The sequence below is a fragment of the Amblyraja radiata genome, chromosome 1 (genome assembly GCF_010909765.2).
Source record: "Amblyraja radiata isolate CabotCenter1 chromosome 1, sAmbRad1.1.pri, whole genome shotgun sequence".
Classification (NCBI taxonomy): domain Eukaryota; kingdom Metazoa; phylum Chordata; class Chondrichthyes; order Rajiformes; family Rajidae; genus Amblyraja; species Amblyraja radiata.
This window is the reverse complement of record NC_045956.1, coordinates 29,106,982-29,127,063: the sequence shown is the minus strand read 5'-3', so window position 1 is coordinate 29,127,063 and position 20,082 is coordinate 29,106,982. Positions and strand designations below refer to the sequence as shown.

Sequence of the window (20,082 nt, the reverse complement as noted above, 5' to 3'; positions counted from 1 at the left end):
CATCTAAAGCACGCAGTATGTGCCCAGGCCAGCATGGAAAACCACCTGAAGTCAATTGATAGAATTGAGCGGCTGGGCTGGTATACTCTGGAATTTAGAAGGGTGAGAGGTGATCTTATTGAAACGTATAAGATTATTAAGGGATTGGACACGCTAGAGGCAGCAAACATGTTCCCGATGTTGGGGGAGTCCAGAATCAGGGCCCACAGTTTAAGAATAATGTGTAAGCCATTTAGAACAGAGATGAGGAAACACTTTTTCGCCCAGAGTTGTTAATCTGTGGAATTATCTGCCTCAGAGGGCAGTGGAGGCCAGTTCTCTGGATGCTTTCAAGAGATAGTTAGAGCTCTTAAAGATAGCGGAGTTAGGGGATATGGGGAGAAGGCAGGAGCGGGGTACTGATTGTGGATGATCAGCCATGAGCACATTGAATGGCGGTGCTGGCACGACTCCTGCACCTATTGTCTATTGAGTTCATTGTTGTGTACAGTACAGTTAGATACAGGCACAATGAAGGATATTGGTTTGCAGCAGCAGCATCATAGGCACATACACCCAGACAAACGCACAAAAGCAAATTGACAACAATGATACAACATTTGTACATTACATCCTGAAAGAAGAGTGCAAGAAACAATAATTGGAAAACAAAATCCATATACTGCAAGAGGTAGATCGTAGAGTTCCATTAGGATTAGGGTTGTGCAGGTTGGTATAAGAACCTGACATTTGTAGGTAAAGTGGCCATTCCACAACCTGTGTGGGGTGTGGGACATCAGGTACCTGAACATGATACTCAATGGTAGCAGTGAGACAAGGGCAGGCCCAGATGATGGGGATCCTTGGTGATAGCTGCTGCCTTCTTCAGGCAGCATCTCATGCAGGTGTTTTGGTTGGTGGGGAAGGCTGTGCTCATGATGGATCAGGCTGAGGTCACCAGTCTCGGCTGCCACCTGCGTTCGCGTGAGTTGGATTGATCATATCCAAGCCATGATGCGAGTTCAGGCCCAGTGCCGACAAATAGGCTAACCCACTCATCCCTCGGATCATTCTTGTAAACCTCCTCTGGACCCTCTCCAGAGCTAGCACATCCTTCCTCAGATATGGTGCCCAAAATTGCTCACAATATTCCAAATGCCACCGCCAATATTCCAAATGTCCCACTTTCCCGACTTAATCCAAAACCTTTCCGGAGTTTAAAGAACCAAAAATAAAATCTAAATTTTGGTGATCTACGAACTCCTACAACCTTCCACGACTATGTTCATGAACTCCTACGAACTACTACGAGTATGTCTACGAATTCCCACGACTATTTCGATGCCCTCCTTACAAATATTTCTACGGTCTCCTCCGTTCCTCCCCCGACCTTAGTCTTCCACATCTAGGACCAACTAGCCACGAGTGGAAAATGATCACAAGCCCTCTTGAAATAAATGCTAGCATTGAGTTTGCTTTCTTTACTACCGATTCGACTTGCAGATTAAATTTTTGGGAATCATGCACCAGCACTCCCAAGACCCTTTGCACCTCCGATTTCTGGATTCTCTCCTTATTTAGATAATCGTCTACGCCTTTATTCCTACTACCACTGCTACACGGGTGGTTTTAAACTGAATAAGGGGGGTGGGGTGTCGAATAGGCTAGTGGAGGATGGAGTTAAAGGGAAAGGGTTTCTTAAATGTGTGAGCGTAGAGACAGAGGGGTGTAAAATGAGGGTAGAAGCAATAGGTAGCAAGGTGAAAAGTAAAAGTGGCAGGCCGGAAAATCCAGGGCAAAAATCAAAAAGGGCCACTTTTCAACAAAATTGTATAAGGGGTAAGAGTGTTGTAAAAACAAGCCTGAAGGCTTTGTGTCTCAATGCAAGGAGCATTCGTAATAAGGTGGATGAGTTGAATGTGCAGATAGCTATTAATGACTATGATATAGTTGGGATCACGGAGACATGGCTCCAGGGTGACCAAGGCTGGGAGCTGAACATCCAGGGATATTCAATATTCAGGAGGGATAGAGAGAAAGGAAAAGGAGGTGGGGTAGCGTTGCTGATTAGAGAGGAGATTAACGCAATGGAAAGGAAGGACATTAGTTTGCAGGATGTGGAATCGGTATGGGTAGAGCTGCGAAACACTAAGGGGCAGAAAACGCTGGTGGGTGTTGTGTACAGGCCACCTAACAGTAGTAGTGAAGTTGGAGATGGTATCAAACAGGAAATTAGAAATGCGTGCGACAAAGGCAAAACCGTTATAATGGGTGACTTCAATCTACATATAGATTGGGTGAATCAAATTGGCAGCGGTGCTGAGGAAGAGGATTTTTTGGAATGTATGCGGGATAGTTATCTAAATCAACATGTAGAGGGACCAACGAGAGAGCAGGCTATTTTAGACTGGGTATTGAGTAATGAGGAAGGGTTAGTTAGCAGTCTTGTTGTACGTGCCCCCTTGGGCAAGAGTGACCATAATATGGTTGAGTTCTTCATTAGGATGGAGAATGACATTGTTAATTCAGAAACAATGGTTCTGAACTTAAAGAAAGGTAACTTTGAGGGTATGAGACGTGAATTGGCCAAGATTGACTGGCAATTAATTCTAAAAGGGTTGACGGTGGATATGCAATGGAAGACATTTAAAGACTGCATGGATGAACTACAAAAATTGTTCATCCCAGTTTGGCAAAAGAATAAATCAGGGAAGGTAGTGCATCCGTGGATAACAAGGGAAATCAGGGATAGTATCAAAGCGAAGGATGATGCGTACAAATTAGCCAGAAAAAGCAGCATACCGGAGGACTGGGAGAAATTCAGGGACCAGCAGAGGAGGACAAAGGGCTTAATTAGGAAAGGAAAAATAGATTATGAAAGAAAACTGGCAGGGAACATAAAAACTGACTGCAAAGGTTTTTATAGATATGTGAAAAGAAATTAATTAAAACAAATGTAGGTCCCTTGCAGTCAGAAACAGGTGAGTTGATCATGGGGAACAAGGATATGGCGGACCAATTGAATAACTACTTTGGTTCCGTCTTCACTAAGGAAGACATAAATAATCTGCCGGAAATAGCAGGGGACCGCGGGTCAAAGGAGTTGGAGGAATTGAGTGAAATCCAGGTTAGCCGGGAAGTGGTGTTGGGTAAATTAAATGGATTAAATGCCGATAAATCCCCAGGGCCAGATAGGCTGCATCCCAGAGTACTTAAGGAAGTAGCTCCAGAAATAGTGGATGCATTAGTAATAATCTTTCAAAACTCTTTAGATTCTGGAGTAGTTCCTGAGGATTGGCGGGTAGCAAACGTAACCCCACTTTTTAAGAAGGGAGGGAGAGAGAAAACAGGGAATTACAGACCAGTTAGTCTAACATCGGTAGTGGGGAAACTGCTAGAGTCAGTTATTAAAGATGGGATAGCAGCACATTTGGAAAGTGGTGAAATCATTGGACAAAGTCAGCATGGATTTACAAAAGGTAAATCATGTCTGACGAATCTTACAGAATTTTTCGAGGATGTAACTAGTAGCGTGGATAGGGGAGAACCAGTGGATGTGGTGTATCTGGACTTCCAGAAGGCTTTCGACAAGGTCCCACATAAGAGATTAGTTTACAAACTTAAAGCACACGGCATTGGGGGTTCAGTATTGATGTGGATAGAGAACTGGGTGGCAAACAGGAAGCAAAGAGTAGGAGTAAACGGGTCCTTTTCACAATGGCAGGCAGTGACTAGTGGGGTACCGCAAGGCTCAGTGCTGGGACCCCAGCTATTTACAATATATATTAATGATCTGGATGAGGGAATTGAAGGCAATATCTCCAAGTTTGCGGATGACACTAAGCTGGGGGGCAGTGTTAGCTGTGAGGAGGATGCTAGGAGACTGCAAAGTGACTTGGATAGGCTGGGTGAGTGGGCAAATGTTTGGCAGATGCAGTATAATGTGGATAAATGTGAGGTTATCCATTTTGGTGGCAAAAACAGGAAAGCAGACTATTATCTAAATGGTGGCCGACTAGGAAAAGGGGAGATGCAGCGAGACCTGGGTGTCATGGTACACCAGTCATTGAAAGTGGGCATGCAGGTGCAGCAGGCAGTGAAGAAAGCGAATGGTATGTTAGCTTTCATAGCAAAAGGATTTGAGTATAGGAGCAGGGAGGTTCTACTGCAGTTGTACAGGGTCTTGGTGAGACCACACCTGGAGTATTGCGTACAGTTTTGGTCTCCAAATCTGAGGAAGGACATTATTGCCATAGAGGGAGTGCAGAGAAGGTTCACCAGACTGATTCCTGGGATGTCAGGACTGTCTTATGAAGAAAGACTGGATAGACTTGGTTTATACTCTCTAGAATTTAGGAGATTGAGAGGGGATCTTATAGAAACTTACAAAATTCTTAAGGGGTTGGACAGGCTAGATGCAGGAAGATTGCTCCCGATGTTGGGGAAGTCCAGGACAAGGGGTCACAGCTTAAGGATAAGGGGGAAATCCTTTAAAACCGAGATGAGAAGAACTTTTTTCACACAGAGAGTGGTGAATCTCTGGAACTCCCTGCCACAGAGGGTAGTCGAGGCCAGTTCATTGGCTATATTTAAGAGGGAGTTAGATGTGGCCCTTGTGGCTAAGGGGATCAGAGGGTATGGAGAGAAGGCAGGTACGGGATACTGAGTTGGATGATCAGCCATGATCATATTGAATGGCGCTGCAGGCTCGAAGGGCCGAATGGCCTACTCCTGCACCTAATTTCTATGTTTCTATGTTTACCAAAATGCATGCCTCCACACTTTGCTACACTATATTCCATCTGCCACTTCTCTGCCCACTCTCCCAACCTGTCCAAGTCCTTCTGCAGAGTCCCTGCTTTCTCTACACTACCTGCCCATCCACATATTTTCGTATCATCCGCAAACTTGGCCACAAAGCCTCCTATCCCCTCGTCCAAATCAGTAATATACAAATATATTGAGTATATTCAATTCCAAAATAGATTTTTGGTCTTTGGATGAAGTCAAGGGTTATGGGAAATAGGCAGGAAAGTAGGGTTGCAGCTATGACTGGTTCACCCATCTTCTAGCTGAGTGGTGGAGCAGGGTCTTAGATGCTTCTTCTGTTTTTGTCTCTTTGACAGTAACCAATGGGAGATGATGAATGATGATGACAGAAGGTAAGTGGCAATTAATTGTGTCCTCTTAAGATTTAGTTATCCCACAAATATTAGTCATCACATGTATCTACGATTTCACCCATTAATTGGGCATTTGCAATGAAATTAAATTCTGTGATTTAATGCCCCTTATAGGTGCTTAATCATTCAAAAAATCATTAAGTGAACCATTGAATGAAAGTTGCTTATTCATGGCCTTGACGCTCTATACAGAATCTCTGTGTTCTCATCAAACTACAAAGTTTGCATTCTTTGTTTGAAAACTGCAGTTCTATGTTTCCTTACCACAAATGCTTGAACTGTATGTCAAATTCTTAAATTCATCTGAATTAGTTTAGTTTAGTTCAGAGATACAGCGCGGCAACAGGCCCTTTGGCCCACCGAGTTCGCACCGACCAGCAATCCCCGCACATTAACACTATCCTACACACTATGGACAATTTACAATGTCACCAAGCTAATCAACCTACAAACCTGCACATCTTTGTAGTGTGGGAGGACACCGGAGCGCCCGGAGAAAACCCACGCAGGTCACGGGGAGAACGTACAAAGTCCATACAGACAAGCACCCGTAGTCAGGATCAAACCCAGGTCTCTGGCGCTGTAAGGCAGCAACTCTACTGCTGCACCACCGTGCCACCCTTGCATTATTTTAGTACTTCCCTGCATGGGATTTCAAAGGCAATTTTCAGACTGGGAAATGCTTGTTTATTATTAAAACAAATGCTTTCATAAAATCTAATTTAAATGACTCTTACCAGCTTTGAATAACTAAACCATCATTGATTAATTATACTAGCAATCCATATGGAACCATAGTGTAACTCTGGGATATTTTAATCTAAAATTGAATTGTATAATGACGTGTTTATTGAGTACATAGCGATTTGGTTTCAATAAAAAGTAAATAGTCAGAAAAGACAATTCTATAATTACAACAGCTCCAATGTCTGTGAATTGTTTTCTGGCTCCTCTACAATTTTGCCTCATGTGTGCATAGTTCACGACTGGCATGAACCTCTCATGCAAAAGCAGTTTGAGCCCTGCATCATCATTGCTTTACCTGTCATGGTGGTCTTCCTTAGGATCCCCTCCACACCCCATCAGTTCCAACGAATCACTTGCTATTGACTATTACTTTCAACGCTCCAAATTAACCTATTGCCCAATGTTCCCACTTTGTTGAACTGTACCATTCTGGTAGAAGGGTTATGATGGCGCAGCGGTAGAGTTACTGCCTTACAGCGAATGCAGCGCGCGGAGACCCGGGTTTGATCCTGACTACGGGTGCTGCCTGTACAGAGTTTGTACGTTCTCCCCGTGACCTGCGTGGGTTTTCTCCGAGATTTACAGTTTCCTCCCACACTCCAAGGACGTACGGGTTTGTAGGTTAATTGGCTTGGTAAATGTAAAAATTGTCCTTAGTGGGTCTGTTCCGCGCTGTATCTCAAAACTAAATTAAACTAACGTAAATACCTAAAACGTTACCCGTTCTCCAGAGATGCTGCCTGTCCCGCTGAGTTACTCCAGCATTTTGTATCTACCTGTACCATTCTGGTGGTCTGATCTGCCCATTTTGATTCTTTCCCGTTAATTCACTGAGTTATTCCAGCTTGTGTCTATCTTCAGTTTAAAACAGCATCTGCAGTTCCTTCCTACACATTGATTCTTTCCACTATCTACTCAGAGATGTCTTGCCTGAAGCCATCACACAAACTGTGCTGCATGACTAATGGGCCTGTCCCACTTACGCGACTTTTTCGGCGTCTGCCGGCACCCGTCATAGGTCATCGCAGGTCGGCGAAAATTTTCAACATGTTGAAAATCCAGTGGCGACCAGAACAAGGTACGACTCCTTGGGCGACTACTCATGTGCATACATGCTTCTCCCCACGACATGTCGCCGAGCTGTCGCCTGTATGGTCGTGATTCGTCTCCTCAGTCGCCCAAAGAGTCGTTGCGTCTTTCTGGTCGCCGCTGGATTTTCAACATGTTTGTAACTTTGTAAGTGCCTCTAAAGTCCAAAGATCTTTTAAAGCAATCACTCTTTTCTCAAAGCTAAGTGTGCACAGTCCAAGCTGTGGGATGTGACCCCCAGGGCCGGGTGGGCCTGTTGTCACCAGCGAATGTCCGTTCCTGCAGGATTTCCTGGCCGTGGGCAACTGCTGTCTGCTGCTGCAGATACGATCTGGTGAAAGGAAGGCCGGCCTCTGTGATGGAACCGGCACAGAATGCTGCGACCACCCCCCCCCCCCCCCCCCACGGGACTGAGCTTACAAGTGGTCCTGTTCACATGCAGAATACACAAATGAGCTCAAGAAAATGGGGAGGGGCGGTGGCACAGAGTTACACACTGAACGATTTCTTCTCGTTTATTATATTGTTTATAGTGTACTATGTTGCCACATTCTGTCATGCTGTCTGCAATTGTTCTATCTGGGACACATGACAATAAAACACTTGACTTTTACAAAGGCAGAGACTGGAGTTCGATCCTGACTATGGGTGCTGTCTGTACGGAGGTTGAGTTTAGTTTAGTTTAGTTTAGTTCACAGCGCAGAAGAAAGCCCTCCGGCCCACCGAGTCCGCACTGACTAGCTGTCTCCGCATATTAATGCTATCTTACACACACGCACATTCCCTGTTGGATTGCAACCTTGTCGTGGTCGGGGAGCGTGTGTGTCTCAGTGACCCCTAGAGCTATGCCAGCGGGAGATTTGTCTCCTGTTAGGGTCTCCCATGCTGGACAGGTCGAAGGGTAGAGGCGAGACGAAGCGCGATCCACTGGTCCTCCAGGTTGGAGGTTGATCACGGGGCTAACAACCCTGTCTCGTAAACCAAATATGTTACGGACACAGCGGTAGTGGGCGCTGCACTGGCAGCAGCCTGTCGGCAGCGTGTCCGTCTTTTTTCAACTTTTTTTATTTTTTTAGTATGTTTAAAAGTCTGTTTTTAATGTTTCTTTGTGTGTTATGTGTGGGGGGTGGTGTGGGGGGGTGAGGGGGAAACCGCTTCGGCCGCCTCTTCCATGGAGAGGCGATTTTTTCAGGTCGCCTCCCCCGTGGCCTAACAGCAAGGATCGGCGCCGACTTTCCCGGAGACGCGCCCGGAGCCTCAGCGGCGGGCACAGCGTGGACTCTCGGCGCGGAGCGGGTGAGACCTCGCTGGAGGGGAGCGCTCCGTTACGCTGGCCCGCGGCAGCCGGCAGCCCGAAGCCGCGGTCTGCAGAACTCCAGCTGGTGCGGCGTCTACAGCCCGAGATCCCTCGTGGAGGACCCGGGGGAAGAAGCTTCCACCGCCGGCCCGCGGCCGTCTTCTACCGCGGGTGCGGCATGGACTTATCATCTCCCCTGGAGGGGAGCTTCGACCGCCGGCCCTGCGGTCTGCGGTGCTTCCGGCTGCGGCACGGCAGGTACTTTAAAACTTTGACCGCCGGCCTGCGGCCTACACCAGCCTGAAGCCGCGGTCTCTGGTTGGGAAGAGCCGATCCTGGACTCACCTTGACTTTGACTTTGTCCCTTACCATCTGGACGCCCGCAGCAACGGCTGTGGAGGGTGGTGGTCCAGACCACGGGGGAAAATGGAGGAGGACTGGCCAAGCTCTGTGCCTTCCACCACAGTGATGAATGCCGTGGTGGATGTTTGTGTAAAATTTTTATTGTGGTTGTGTTCTTTATTATTGTACCGCTGCTGGCAACCCAAATACCACCGACCTTGGTTGTGTGGCAATTAAATTATTTCAAAATATTTCAAACTGAAGGAATCAACACTACTGGTGGAGGACCTTTGTTTCTGCCCTACATGCCAGGAGACATAGTAAGTAAGTAAGTAACACACACGCACACACACAGGGATAATGGATAACTTTTACACTTATACCAAGCCAATTAACTTACAAACCTGTACGTCTTTTGGAATGTGGGAGGAAACCGAAGATCTCGGAGAAAAGCCACGTGGTCACGGGGAGAACGTACAAACTCCGTACAGGCAACACCCGTAATGGACTATTTGCATACCTTGACAAATAATTTTACTGTGACTTGTCACATGTGACAATAAAGTATTCAATTCAATTCAATTCAATTAGGCAGAGCAGTTTGTGGCCAGCAATGCACCATTCTACCAGTGCACCTTTACAAGCACATTTCACTTCTCGGATTTCTCATTTACAGACATACAGTTGGTAGAATTTCGTAATGATTTACTAATTTTACTTTCCTATCCAAATAATATCCTTTCCTTATCAGTAGAAAGCGAGACATGTCATGAAACTAGTCACTGGAGCCATGGTTCTATTCCACAGATGATGGATACAGCCTTGTTTTCTATCATCATTTTCCACGGGTGTTTCAAGTCAATGGCATCAGATTAGTCTGTTACGGCAGTAAAACAGCTCAGCCTAATGCTGTCTTTATTCTCCTCACAGTCACTGAAGAAAAGACTAAGCCCCAAAGCCGTGAGTATGATCTGGCAATGCATTTAGAATGCGTCGCCAAAACTACATTAACAGCTCAATCATTATATCTAATTTACTTGTAACTAACTCTTATACTTTACTTCATTTATTGCACCAGTGCAGAAAATGTGCCCAGCTCAGAAGCAAACATGTATGGTCAACCTTCAGACTGAAGAAGGATCTCGACCCGAAACATCACCCATTCCTAATCTCCAGAGATGCTGCCTATTTCAACCAGCATCTGCAGTTCTTTCCTGCACATACATGGTGAACCCATGTTGATTGCTTTCATCTCCTTAGCTTGGGGATCGACATAAAATGCTGGAGTAACTCAGCGGGATAGGCAGCATCTCTGGAGAGAAGGAACGGGTGACGTTTCAGGTGGAGACCCTTCTTCAGACTGATGTCAGGGGAGTGGGTTAAAATGTTGTCGGAGACAGTAAAGGGCCTGTTCCATTTGGCAATTTTTTTCGGCGACTGCCGGCACCATTGACTGACGTATCAGGTCACCAAAAAATTTGCGGCGTGATGCGGCGTGATGACGTATTGACACGCTGTGTTTTTTCAAGTGTCGCAACATTTTTTTTGTCGCCGCTGGATTTTGAAATGTTCAAAATCTTTTGCAGACCCTGATATGATGCCGGCAGTAGCTGAAAAAAATCGCCAAGTGGGACAGGCCCTTAAGACTGGTGGGAGAACTGGGAAGGGAGAGGTGATGGAGAGAGAGGGAAAGCAAGGGCTACTTGAAGTTACTTAATGGGCCACTAAACGAGTATCAGTAGTTATTTCATGCACTCCTTAGCTCAGGGCTTGCACTCAGCATCAACAAAACCTTCAAAGGGAGAATTTGTTGGAGTGTGATAAAACCTCGCATTCTTTTTTTAAAAATGTGCTTCTGTCAAGAACATTTTTCTGATCAAGGTGTGTAAAATCTAGCGAGTGAAGGTTTCGTCAGACCATGTGCACATCGGCATGTTTCAGTAGGAGCAAGCAGTCATTGTCAATGAGCTTTTCAAATCCTGCAGATGCCAAGTGAAAAAGTAATTTAAAACGTTTTGCTACTGTCAAACTTGAGGTGTGCAACATTGCAAAAAGCCAATGAAAGGCAACAGCATCTTGTCTGGCAGCCACACCAATGCCTGGCTGACAACTTCAATAGCTTTCTTCTCAAAGAAAAAAAGGTACTACTTCCCCATTTTTAGGTTCATCTCTTGTTTTTGTCAGATTTTCATTATTGTTTTATCCTATCTCCTCGTTTGAGTTGCTCATCATTCTCAGCCGAAGGGAAATGAGGCTCAAACCGGCTTCTAGATAATGAATCCTCTTGCTTAGAGCTTGAGAATTTAGTTTCTCAAAAAAAATAATGGCAGATTAGCCCATTGAAGTGTAAAACAAAGCTACAAATGCTGGAAAGACTCAGTGAGTTAGTCGTCATCTGTGAAGCTTGAAACACAGTTAAGAGGAAAAATGATCATTATCTCCAATTTTCGGCCCCAATCGGGTTTCGTTTTCAAGAGTTGTGGCCCTGTCACACTTAGGCGACTGCAGGCGACTATGCGGTTGCCACATGTTCACGGGTGGTTGCCGGGGAGTTTCCTTCATGGTCGTGAGGAGTTCCCGCATTCTGGGAACTAGTCACGGCCTCATTATGGTCGCCGCAAATTTTTCAACTTGTTTTCGTGCCATAGGTGCAGTGGTAGTGGGTTGCCAGGAGGTCGAAGGTTGTAGTAGGTTCTCGTAGGTTGTAGCCGGCGCTGACTGGTGAATTTCATTGGCTCATCGGGAAAAAAAACGTAAGCAGTAGTTTTCGTAACCAAGGATAACCGGCCAGTAATGTTAAAGTCCGCCGAGCTTCACAGCCGTGTATCTCTGGCTTCTTAATAGTTGTCTCCACTCCTTCTCCCTCCTTATCTCCCCCTCTTTTACAGGACTTACGTGACCCTTCCCGTACACTGTGCTTTCACCGTCTTAATTACAGCGCCAACCTTACTGTTCATCTTGGTGTGTGTCTGTATCACCTTGGCTTTGCACCGTGTGAATTTCACTCAGACAGCGCTCCCCCCGCTTGCCCTGTCCCCCACCTGCATAACGGGCTGGTGAAGGAAGCGATGTGTGTGTGTGTTCCACTCTGACAGTCGCCGTTCCAGTCGCCGTTTTTTCAGTCGACAGCCGGCGACTTGAAAAATCGCCTGTAGGACAGGCCCATCAGTTTCTCACCCTGTCAAACTTAGCTCTTACTTCTTCACCTACCACTGTCTGTTGACATCTATCCTCACAATAATTTAAGGCGACACAATAGCCCCGCTGGTAGCGTTGTTGCTAAACATCCCCAGAGACTCGGGTTCGATCTTCTTTGTGACCACAACCAATGGATGTCTGGAAGGAGATTACGAAGAAGATCTTGGTTGGGACAAAAGCAGAGTCAATGTTTGGGGAAGACCGTAAGGCAAGCAAATGCCCATGCACACTTTTTCCTCTTAATAGGGGGGTTAGGTGAACGGGTGATTGATGGACTCGGATAAATACTTTGGAAGTTGACCATTACAGCACTAACTATACTTGAAGTTACCTCTTTCAAATCTCTGGGATGTAAATTAGCAGGAACTTCAGGCTTTCATATTCATCAACTTTTCCAGTTTTTTTTTCTGGAGTTACAGCGTGGAAACAGGATGTTCGGCCCACCGAGTCCACACCAACCAGCGATCCCCGCACATTAACACTATCCTACACATACTCGGGACAATTTACACATACACTAAGCCAATTAACCCACAAACCTGTACGTCTTTGGAGTGGTTTTGTTTTGATAAATACTACCTTTAGTTGCTTATTGTCAAATGATAATATTGATCAATAATATTGATTACTAATATTGATTCTCTTATATCGTGTATGATTTGTATGTCTTCCATGAAAATAGACACAGTGTTTAATGCTTCTGCAATTTTCTTATTTCCCTTCATAAACCCTTCTGTGTGTCTTCAAGGCACCCTGATTTGTCCTCAGTAATCCTTTTCTATATTCGTACATGCCTGTAAAAGCTCCTATTTAAAACTATTATGACTATTTGTGAAAGATTTCTATCTTTCTCGCCAGGTTCCTCTCACATTCTATCTATTCTTCCTTTTTCAATGCCTTAGTCCGCACATACTGGTTCTAAAATGCCCTCAATCCTCAGGCTTACTGCTATTTCTGGAAACGTTATAGCCTCCTTCTTGGATTTAATGTGACTTCCATCCATGGATTAACCACTTTTCCATTATCAGTATTAGTACTGTGAAAGTTTTTTCTCCCATTTTGTGCGCTGGTTCTTTAACTGTTAACCCTTGTCTCTCCGTTGTCATACCGTTGAAATTTCCATTCCCATTTCACAAAGACCATCGAATTGCAGTCACGTAACATCACCTGCTCCACTTCAGTTTAATAACTTCAGAACCTTTGCTCTTTGTGTTTTGGTGATATTCAGACAGCACTATCTGATGTCCTTTCCATGCTGCTCTCACTATAAGGTACGTTTAATTCAATAATGTGCTTGAGTTCCATCCCCCGCCAGGTCCTGATCACTGATCACACTTTTCTTGACAACTTACATCAATCTTAGTTCCTACATTCTATCTATTCGGCCTGCTCCTCTTGAACCCAATATCTCTGGAGTCAATGAGTCATGCAGTATGGAGAAAGGCCCTTCAACCCATCTTGTCCATACTGACCAATATGCCCCAATCCACACTAGTCCCATTTGCCCGCATCTGGCCCATATCCTTCCAAACCTTTCCTACCCATCCACATGTCCAAATACTATTCCCTGCTAATTGTACCTGCTTCACCAACTTCATCTGGCAGCTAGATCATATACTTACCACCCTCTGTATGAAAAAGTTCCTTTAAAATACTTCCCCTTGCATGTTAAGCCTATGCTCTCTAGTTCTGGATTCCCTTACCCAATAGAAAAATACTGTGCATTCACCTTATCTTTACTCTCTCATTATTTTGTACACCTCCTGCACTTCAAGGAATAAAGTCCTAGCCTGCCCAAGGCCACCCTTGAAGCTTCTTTGTGACAATAGCCAATTCATATCTGGCAGGAGGTTACCAGTAGACATGGAAATCGCTATCAAAACGTGGGAGGGACCGGGGGACACACAGTTTCTTGGCGGCCGTGCGTGCATGCGCACACTCACCCAGAGACCCGGGTTCAATCCTGACTTCGGGTGCCATCTGTGTGGAGTTTGCCCATTCTCTCTCTGACCATGTAGGTTTCCTCCTGTTCGAACAAGGGTCACGACCCGAAACGTCACCCATCCTTTAACTCCAGAGAAGCTGCCTGACCATCTGAGTTACTGCAACACTTTGTGTTTGGTGTTTTAAATAATCCTAACGTCAGACGGGAGCAGTGCCCCCAGTCCCACAGCCAGCGCAGAGAAGCAGCGCTAAATCCAGCTCAACTCTGCCTGTTAATCTGCCAGCCCTGCCTGGACATGGGAACGATGGTCCAGGCTTACGCCCAGCGCGGAGAAGCAGCGCTAAATCCAGCTCAATTCTGCCTGTTTCGCCGGGTTAACCTACAGCCCTGTCTGCACTGACACGACACCAGTCCGGAGCCGTGGAGCTAGCGCTGCTTCTCCGCGCTGGCTGTAAGCCTGGGCCATATTTCCCGTAAGTCCAGGCAGGGCTGTAGGTTAACCTGGTGGGACAGGCAGAGTTGAGCTGGATTTAGCGCTGCTTCTCTCCACTGGCTGTGGGCCTGGGGGCACTGCTACCGTCTGACTCCCGATGTCTCTGGCCACCCCCGGGCGTGGGGGTGGGGAGGGCACTCGGGTGAGGACGGGGATGGTCCAGTGGTGGTTCGACAGCAATTGAAGCGCCGGAGACCCGGGATCGATCCTGGCTGCGGATGAGGCGCAGGTCCGTGTCCAGGGCTGCCGAGAGTGATTTTCCCTTTTGACCCTAGGACCTGGGCATGCAATTCAAGCTCCGCTCTATGATCTTTGCTCCACCAGGACATCTCCCTCCTCCAATCACTTCGCTCTATCCTCAGTCCCACCCCCCCCTACTTCCGCCTCTGACCGACACCTCCCTCCTCCAATCATCGCGCTGAATCGTCATGGTCCCGCCCCCCCCGGTACCCTTGATCATCAGTCCCACCCCCACTGTCTCGCGGAAAGCGGAGATTTTACCAGGTTTTAAATTCCGGATTACAAAAAATGGGGGAGATCGTCCCCCACCTCTCAAAATGCCCCCCCTCGGGTTTCCGCCCCTGGTTACCAGGAATATCTTGGTAAGGGACAAAACTACTTTGTAACTTTGTCAGCGCTGCATGTGTCGACTATTTCCATACCTTGGGTAGGCAAGCAGAGAATTTCACTGTGACTTGTCACATGTGGCAATAAAGTATTCCATTCCACTCCCAGCACAGTCAATGTTTGGGGAAGATTGCAATGCAAGCAAATGCCTTGGCCCACTTTATCTATTAGTGGGGGGGTTATGTGAAAAGCAGAAGTCTCTTCTCCTTGATTGTGGACTTTGAGTGACCTTCCCTTCGAAGCAGTGAATAGCAAACTGTGAGGTTAGCAGCAGAAGCAGCCATGGATGACCCTGTGGCTAGGATGTTGACAGTCACCATGACATTGACATCCATCAAGCTGTCAAGGCGAATTTGTGAAATTGGATTTGAGGTTTCCGGAAGTGACGGGCGACAGCAAGGCTGAAGTAAACACTTCAATGTTTAGCTCTTCAAGTGGCACATGTCAAGGAAAACCAAGGTGTGAGTTAAACCTGGGTGTTCGTAAAGTAAATAACGACCATTATTTCTCAGACCGACGAGATTGCGAGTCCCGCTGCAGACAAACTTTGCGCGTTGCAACATTGGGGCGATTCACGTCGGAAAATAAGTGCCAGAGAAAATGAAAATTTTGCTGAAAATTGAGGACATAAATTTGCGGAAGGGTGCTGAGACACACGAAAATGTGCAAAAAATTGTTCTCCAGATACAACTGCACAGTACACCTATATTGAAATTGGGTGAATGAATCTGCAGCCCACTAGGTTTTATCAACAAAGTACGATTTGTTACATTACAGAAACAATTTAACTTTGCATGCAAGATCCTCTATGCAATGCGGATACGTTCAGTAGATTTTATTGCTATTTTCATATAAAGTTTAATTTGCTTAAAGCAATTACCTTTGGTAAGGCATATTTGGGTAACTTCATCTGAACAAACTGGTCCCGCCGATAAGAGACAAAATATTTTGTCTTATTTCCAGAGGTTGCCTGTGGAAAAAGGTACAAGATGTCAGGGATCACCTTAATGGAGAAAGTACTAAACGACAACGATTAACAAACAAAACTGCTTCTCAAGAAGGGTCTCGACCCGAAACGTCACCTATTCCTTCGCTCCATAGAGGCTGCCTCAACCGCTAATTTCTCCAGCATTATTATCTACCTCCTAAACTACAACGGTTGGTAACTTCTATATTTAGCCATTATGATACCACAAATCAAATTGTTATACAAGGCAGGAACATTGCCAATCATTAGAATTTGTATTTATTTCTTATGTGATTCACTTCTTTTCCCATTTATTCGTTCACTATCATTGCACTGTTATGACAGGCCAAGGAGAGAGGGGAGAGGGTAGGGCCAAGGATGGCCTGGTTGGGTTGCTCCTGGGCCTGGCCAAGCTGGCCATCCGCAAGTCACGGCGCCAGACGTAAGAAGGTTCTGCTCAAGTCGGCTGCCTGCCCCTTTTCTGGGGTTACGTCCGTGCCCAGGTGGTACTTGAGAGGGACTACGTGCTACGTGCAACAGGGGGATTTCCGGTACCGCTGGGCACCACAGGGGGTGGGGGGGGGGGGGGGGCAGGATTATAACATGGATTATAACATGGTTATATAGCAATTCATGTGGTATGTTCAAGAAGGAACTGCAGATGCTGGAAAATCGAAGGTAGACAAACGTGCTGGAGAAACTCAGCGGGTGAGGCAGCATCTATGGAGCGAAGGAAATAGGCAATATTTAGTATATTTGTTTGTCTTGTATTATGGTGGAGGGTTCTGTTTTGTTGTATTGTATTGTAAATATTATTTTTAATATTTGAATAAATATTTTTGTTTAAAAAAAGGGGAGCGGGAAGGAGCTTGAACCCAGCTTGGCATTATTATTCAAGAATCCCTGAAGATTGAGGTTTATGCGCTTTCCATTTTATTTCCGCCTTCCATGGGGAAATCTGCCCTCTGTGGAGAGTAGTTATTCCCTAATCACTAGAATGCATGGAATTTCAGATACATCCTACATTATGGCACCACATATTGAAAAGTGGAAGCAAATATTTAAAAAAAAGATAAATAGAATGTAAGCTTGAGATGAGAGTAGCAGTCCGTGGCTGCATAAATCAACGAGCAACATCTGTACTTCCCAAGTCATGTAAGGAATTAGGGAAGACCTTAGAGATGAGGTGAGTGATACCCAAGGGAAGAAAAACACACATGAAAAAATGGTAATCTCTTTGAACAGGCTTTGCTGCATTAAAGTGCTCTGGGCAGCTGGAGATTTGTAACGACTTAACAGATGTATGTCTTGAATATTCATAAGAGAACAACTAAGTGGATTGAGTCAAAAAATGGATGGGAATTATATAAATGGGAGAAACAAGATAAGGGTTTACATTGAATATTAAACGATTTTTATTCTGATCTTTAAGAATGATCAGAAAGGAAATCACAAGAACCGTTACATATGTTGAATCAATGTCCCAAAAATATAAATCCTTTATAAAGGAGATATTAAAAATGTAATTCATTTTTATCATCATGGACATTAAAAAACAAGATAAAGGTAACAAAGCAGTTTGTTTAGAGGATGTACCAGATTATGCAGATTACATATTTATTTAGCCCTGCAAAAAGTTACTGCAAAACATTACTTTAACAAGAATTGATGATCAATACCACTAGTTTAATACTAGTTTAGTTTGGTATAGAGATATAGCACGGAAACAGACCATTCGGCTCACCGAGTTCACGCCAACAAGCGATCCTCGCACATTAACACAAACCTACACACACATCCAAGCCAATTAACCGACAAACCTGCACGTCTTTGGAGTGTGGGAGGAAACCAAAGATCTCAGGAAAAAAACCCACACAGGTCACGGGGAGAACGTACAAACTCCGTACAGATAAGCACCCATAGTCAGGATTGAACCCGGGTCTCTGGCGCTGCAAGCACTTGTAAGGCAGCAACTCTGTCGCTGCGCCACCGTGCCGCTGACAAATAATGTTATGTGAAGAGGCAAAGGTATCTGAAGGAAAAGTAAGAGAAGAGAAGGACCCCAGAGCATAACTAACTGACATGATGAGTAGTACGTTGATTTTAATATTGAACAGTTTATGTTAAAAAGTAAAAGAGTAAATGACATTAAAAAGATGATGGAGGAGAAAACAATGCATGTGGGAAAACTGATCACTTGTAGGAAGTTAACATAATGATAAATAGTTTTACCTTAAACTGAACATAAGAAATATATAAAGTAATTTGTTCAGTCAAATGTCAATATATTATTCCATCTTTCACATCATTAGACTATAATTTATGCCAGGAGGCTCAAATTAGTACGCAGGAGGATTAAGGGCGTCTAAAATCATGAGAGTAATAGATCGGGTAGATGCACAGAGGCTCTTGCCCAGAGTAGGTTAATTGAGGACCAGAACACATAGGTTGAAGGTGAAGGGGAAAAGATTTAAATAGGAATCTGAGAGGTAACTTTTTCACAGAAAGGGTGGTGGGTGTATGGAACAAGCTGCCAGAGGAGGTCGTTGAGGCAGGGACTATCCCAACGCTTAAGAAGCAGTTGGACAGGTACATGGATAGGCCAAGTTTGGAGGGATATGGACCAAATAAGTGCATGTGGGACTAGTGTAGCTGGGACATGTTGGTCGGTGTGGGCAAGTTGTGCCAACGTTGTGATGACGTTATCCATACAAGATCATACAAGTTCCCCTCTTCCATTATAGATGAGGCTCCCACTGGGTTCTCCTCGATATCCTGCAGTTCCGCTCTAACTCCCGCTGCCCCCATTCAACAAGGACAGAGTCCCCCTTGTCCTCACCTTCCACCCCATTAGCCGTCGCAAACAGCGAAATCATCCTACATCACTATCGCCACCTCCAACGGGATCCCACCACTGGCCACATCTTCCCATCTCCTCCTCTTTTTGCTTTCCGCAGAGACCGTTCCCCCCACAACTCCCAGGTCAACTCGTCCCTTCCCACCCAAACCACCCCCTCCCCAGGTACTTCCCCTGCAACTGCAGAAGATGCAACACCTGTCCCTTTACCTCCCCCCTCGACTCCATCCAAGGACCCCGACAGTCGTTCCAGGTGAGGCAGATGTTCACTTGCACCTCATCCAACCTCGTCTACTGTTCCAGGTGTCAACTCCTGTATATCGGCGAGACCAAGCGCAGGCTCGGCGATCATTTCACTGAACACCTCCGCTCAGTCCGCCTTAACCTACCTGATCTCCCGGTTGCTCAGCACTTCAACTTCCCCTCCCAATCCCACACTGACCTTTCTGTCCTGGGCCTCCTCCATTGTCAGAGGCCCAGGACAAATTGTAGGAACAGCACCTCGTATTCTCCAACTTCAAGTATCCCTTGCTTTCCCTCTCTCTTCATCCCCTCCCCCTTCCCAGTTCTCCCACCAGTCTCACTGTCTCTGACTACATTCTATCCCTGTCCCGCCCACTCCCCTGACATCAGTCTGAAGAAGGGTCTCGAAGTTGTGACATTGTGGAGCTTCAGACTGAACAATGGGTGATGTTTTGGCTCGAGACCCTTCTTCAGATCGATCATTGATCAGTCGAGAGATGCTGCCCATCCCCCAGCATTTTGTGTCTATCTGTGGGGCCTTGTTTACTGTTTTGGGAGTTGGGGCTGTGTGGAGTTATGTAGGTTCGCTCGTGTCAGCATGAATTTCCTTTGGGTGCTCTGGTATCCTCCCACATACCAAAGACGTGTGTGTTGATTGGTCTACTTGCCACTGTACATTGCCCCATTGAGAGTGTAGGTGAATGGTAGAATCTGGAAGGTTTTTGTGGGAATGAAGGGATAATAAAAAAGGGGTTAGGTTAGCATTAGTGGTAAAATACATGTTTAATCTTCTTCTCGCGTTTGAGGCAGCAGAGGTTATGTAAAGCACACCAGGCCCTGCAGCCAGTTCAATGTGTTGATGTCGAGGGCCGTAAGGTCGACCCGTCCAACAGGGGGAGGGGGGGGGTGCGGAGGACAGCGCAGTCGAAAATGCCGTGCTGCGCTGTTTGCTGGTCTGCTCCACACATGCAGGCTGCTGATGAATGCAGCCCCCCAGCGATGCATGTTGGCGTTGAACTGGCCGGCCCCTGTATGGAGCCGGGTCAGGGCGACCCAATCTTTGCGGGGCAGGTCCAGCAAACAACTAAGCTTAATGGTCAGCAAGGATTCATTAG

General features: G+C 45.8%; 1 protein-coding gene across 3 annotated transcripts in view; it reads right to left on the bottom strand.

Annotated features, from left to right (window-relative positions):
• Positions 1-20,082, bottom strand: part of sorcs2 (sortilin related VPS10 domain containing receptor 2) — a 776,963-nt gene that overhangs the window by 181,335 nt on the left and 575,546 nt on the right. For all 3 annotated transcript variants that reach the window (XR_004411679.1, XM_033019211.1, XM_033019222.1), the window contains exon 8: positions 15,781-15,870. Coding sequence is in view for 2 of the 3 variants with exons in the window: in XM_033019211.1 (XP_032875102.1) it covers positions 15,781-15,870 (90 nt within the window). In the remaining variant the exon portion in view is untranslated. The remainder of the gene's footprint in view (positions 1-15,780; positions 15,871-20,082) is intronic.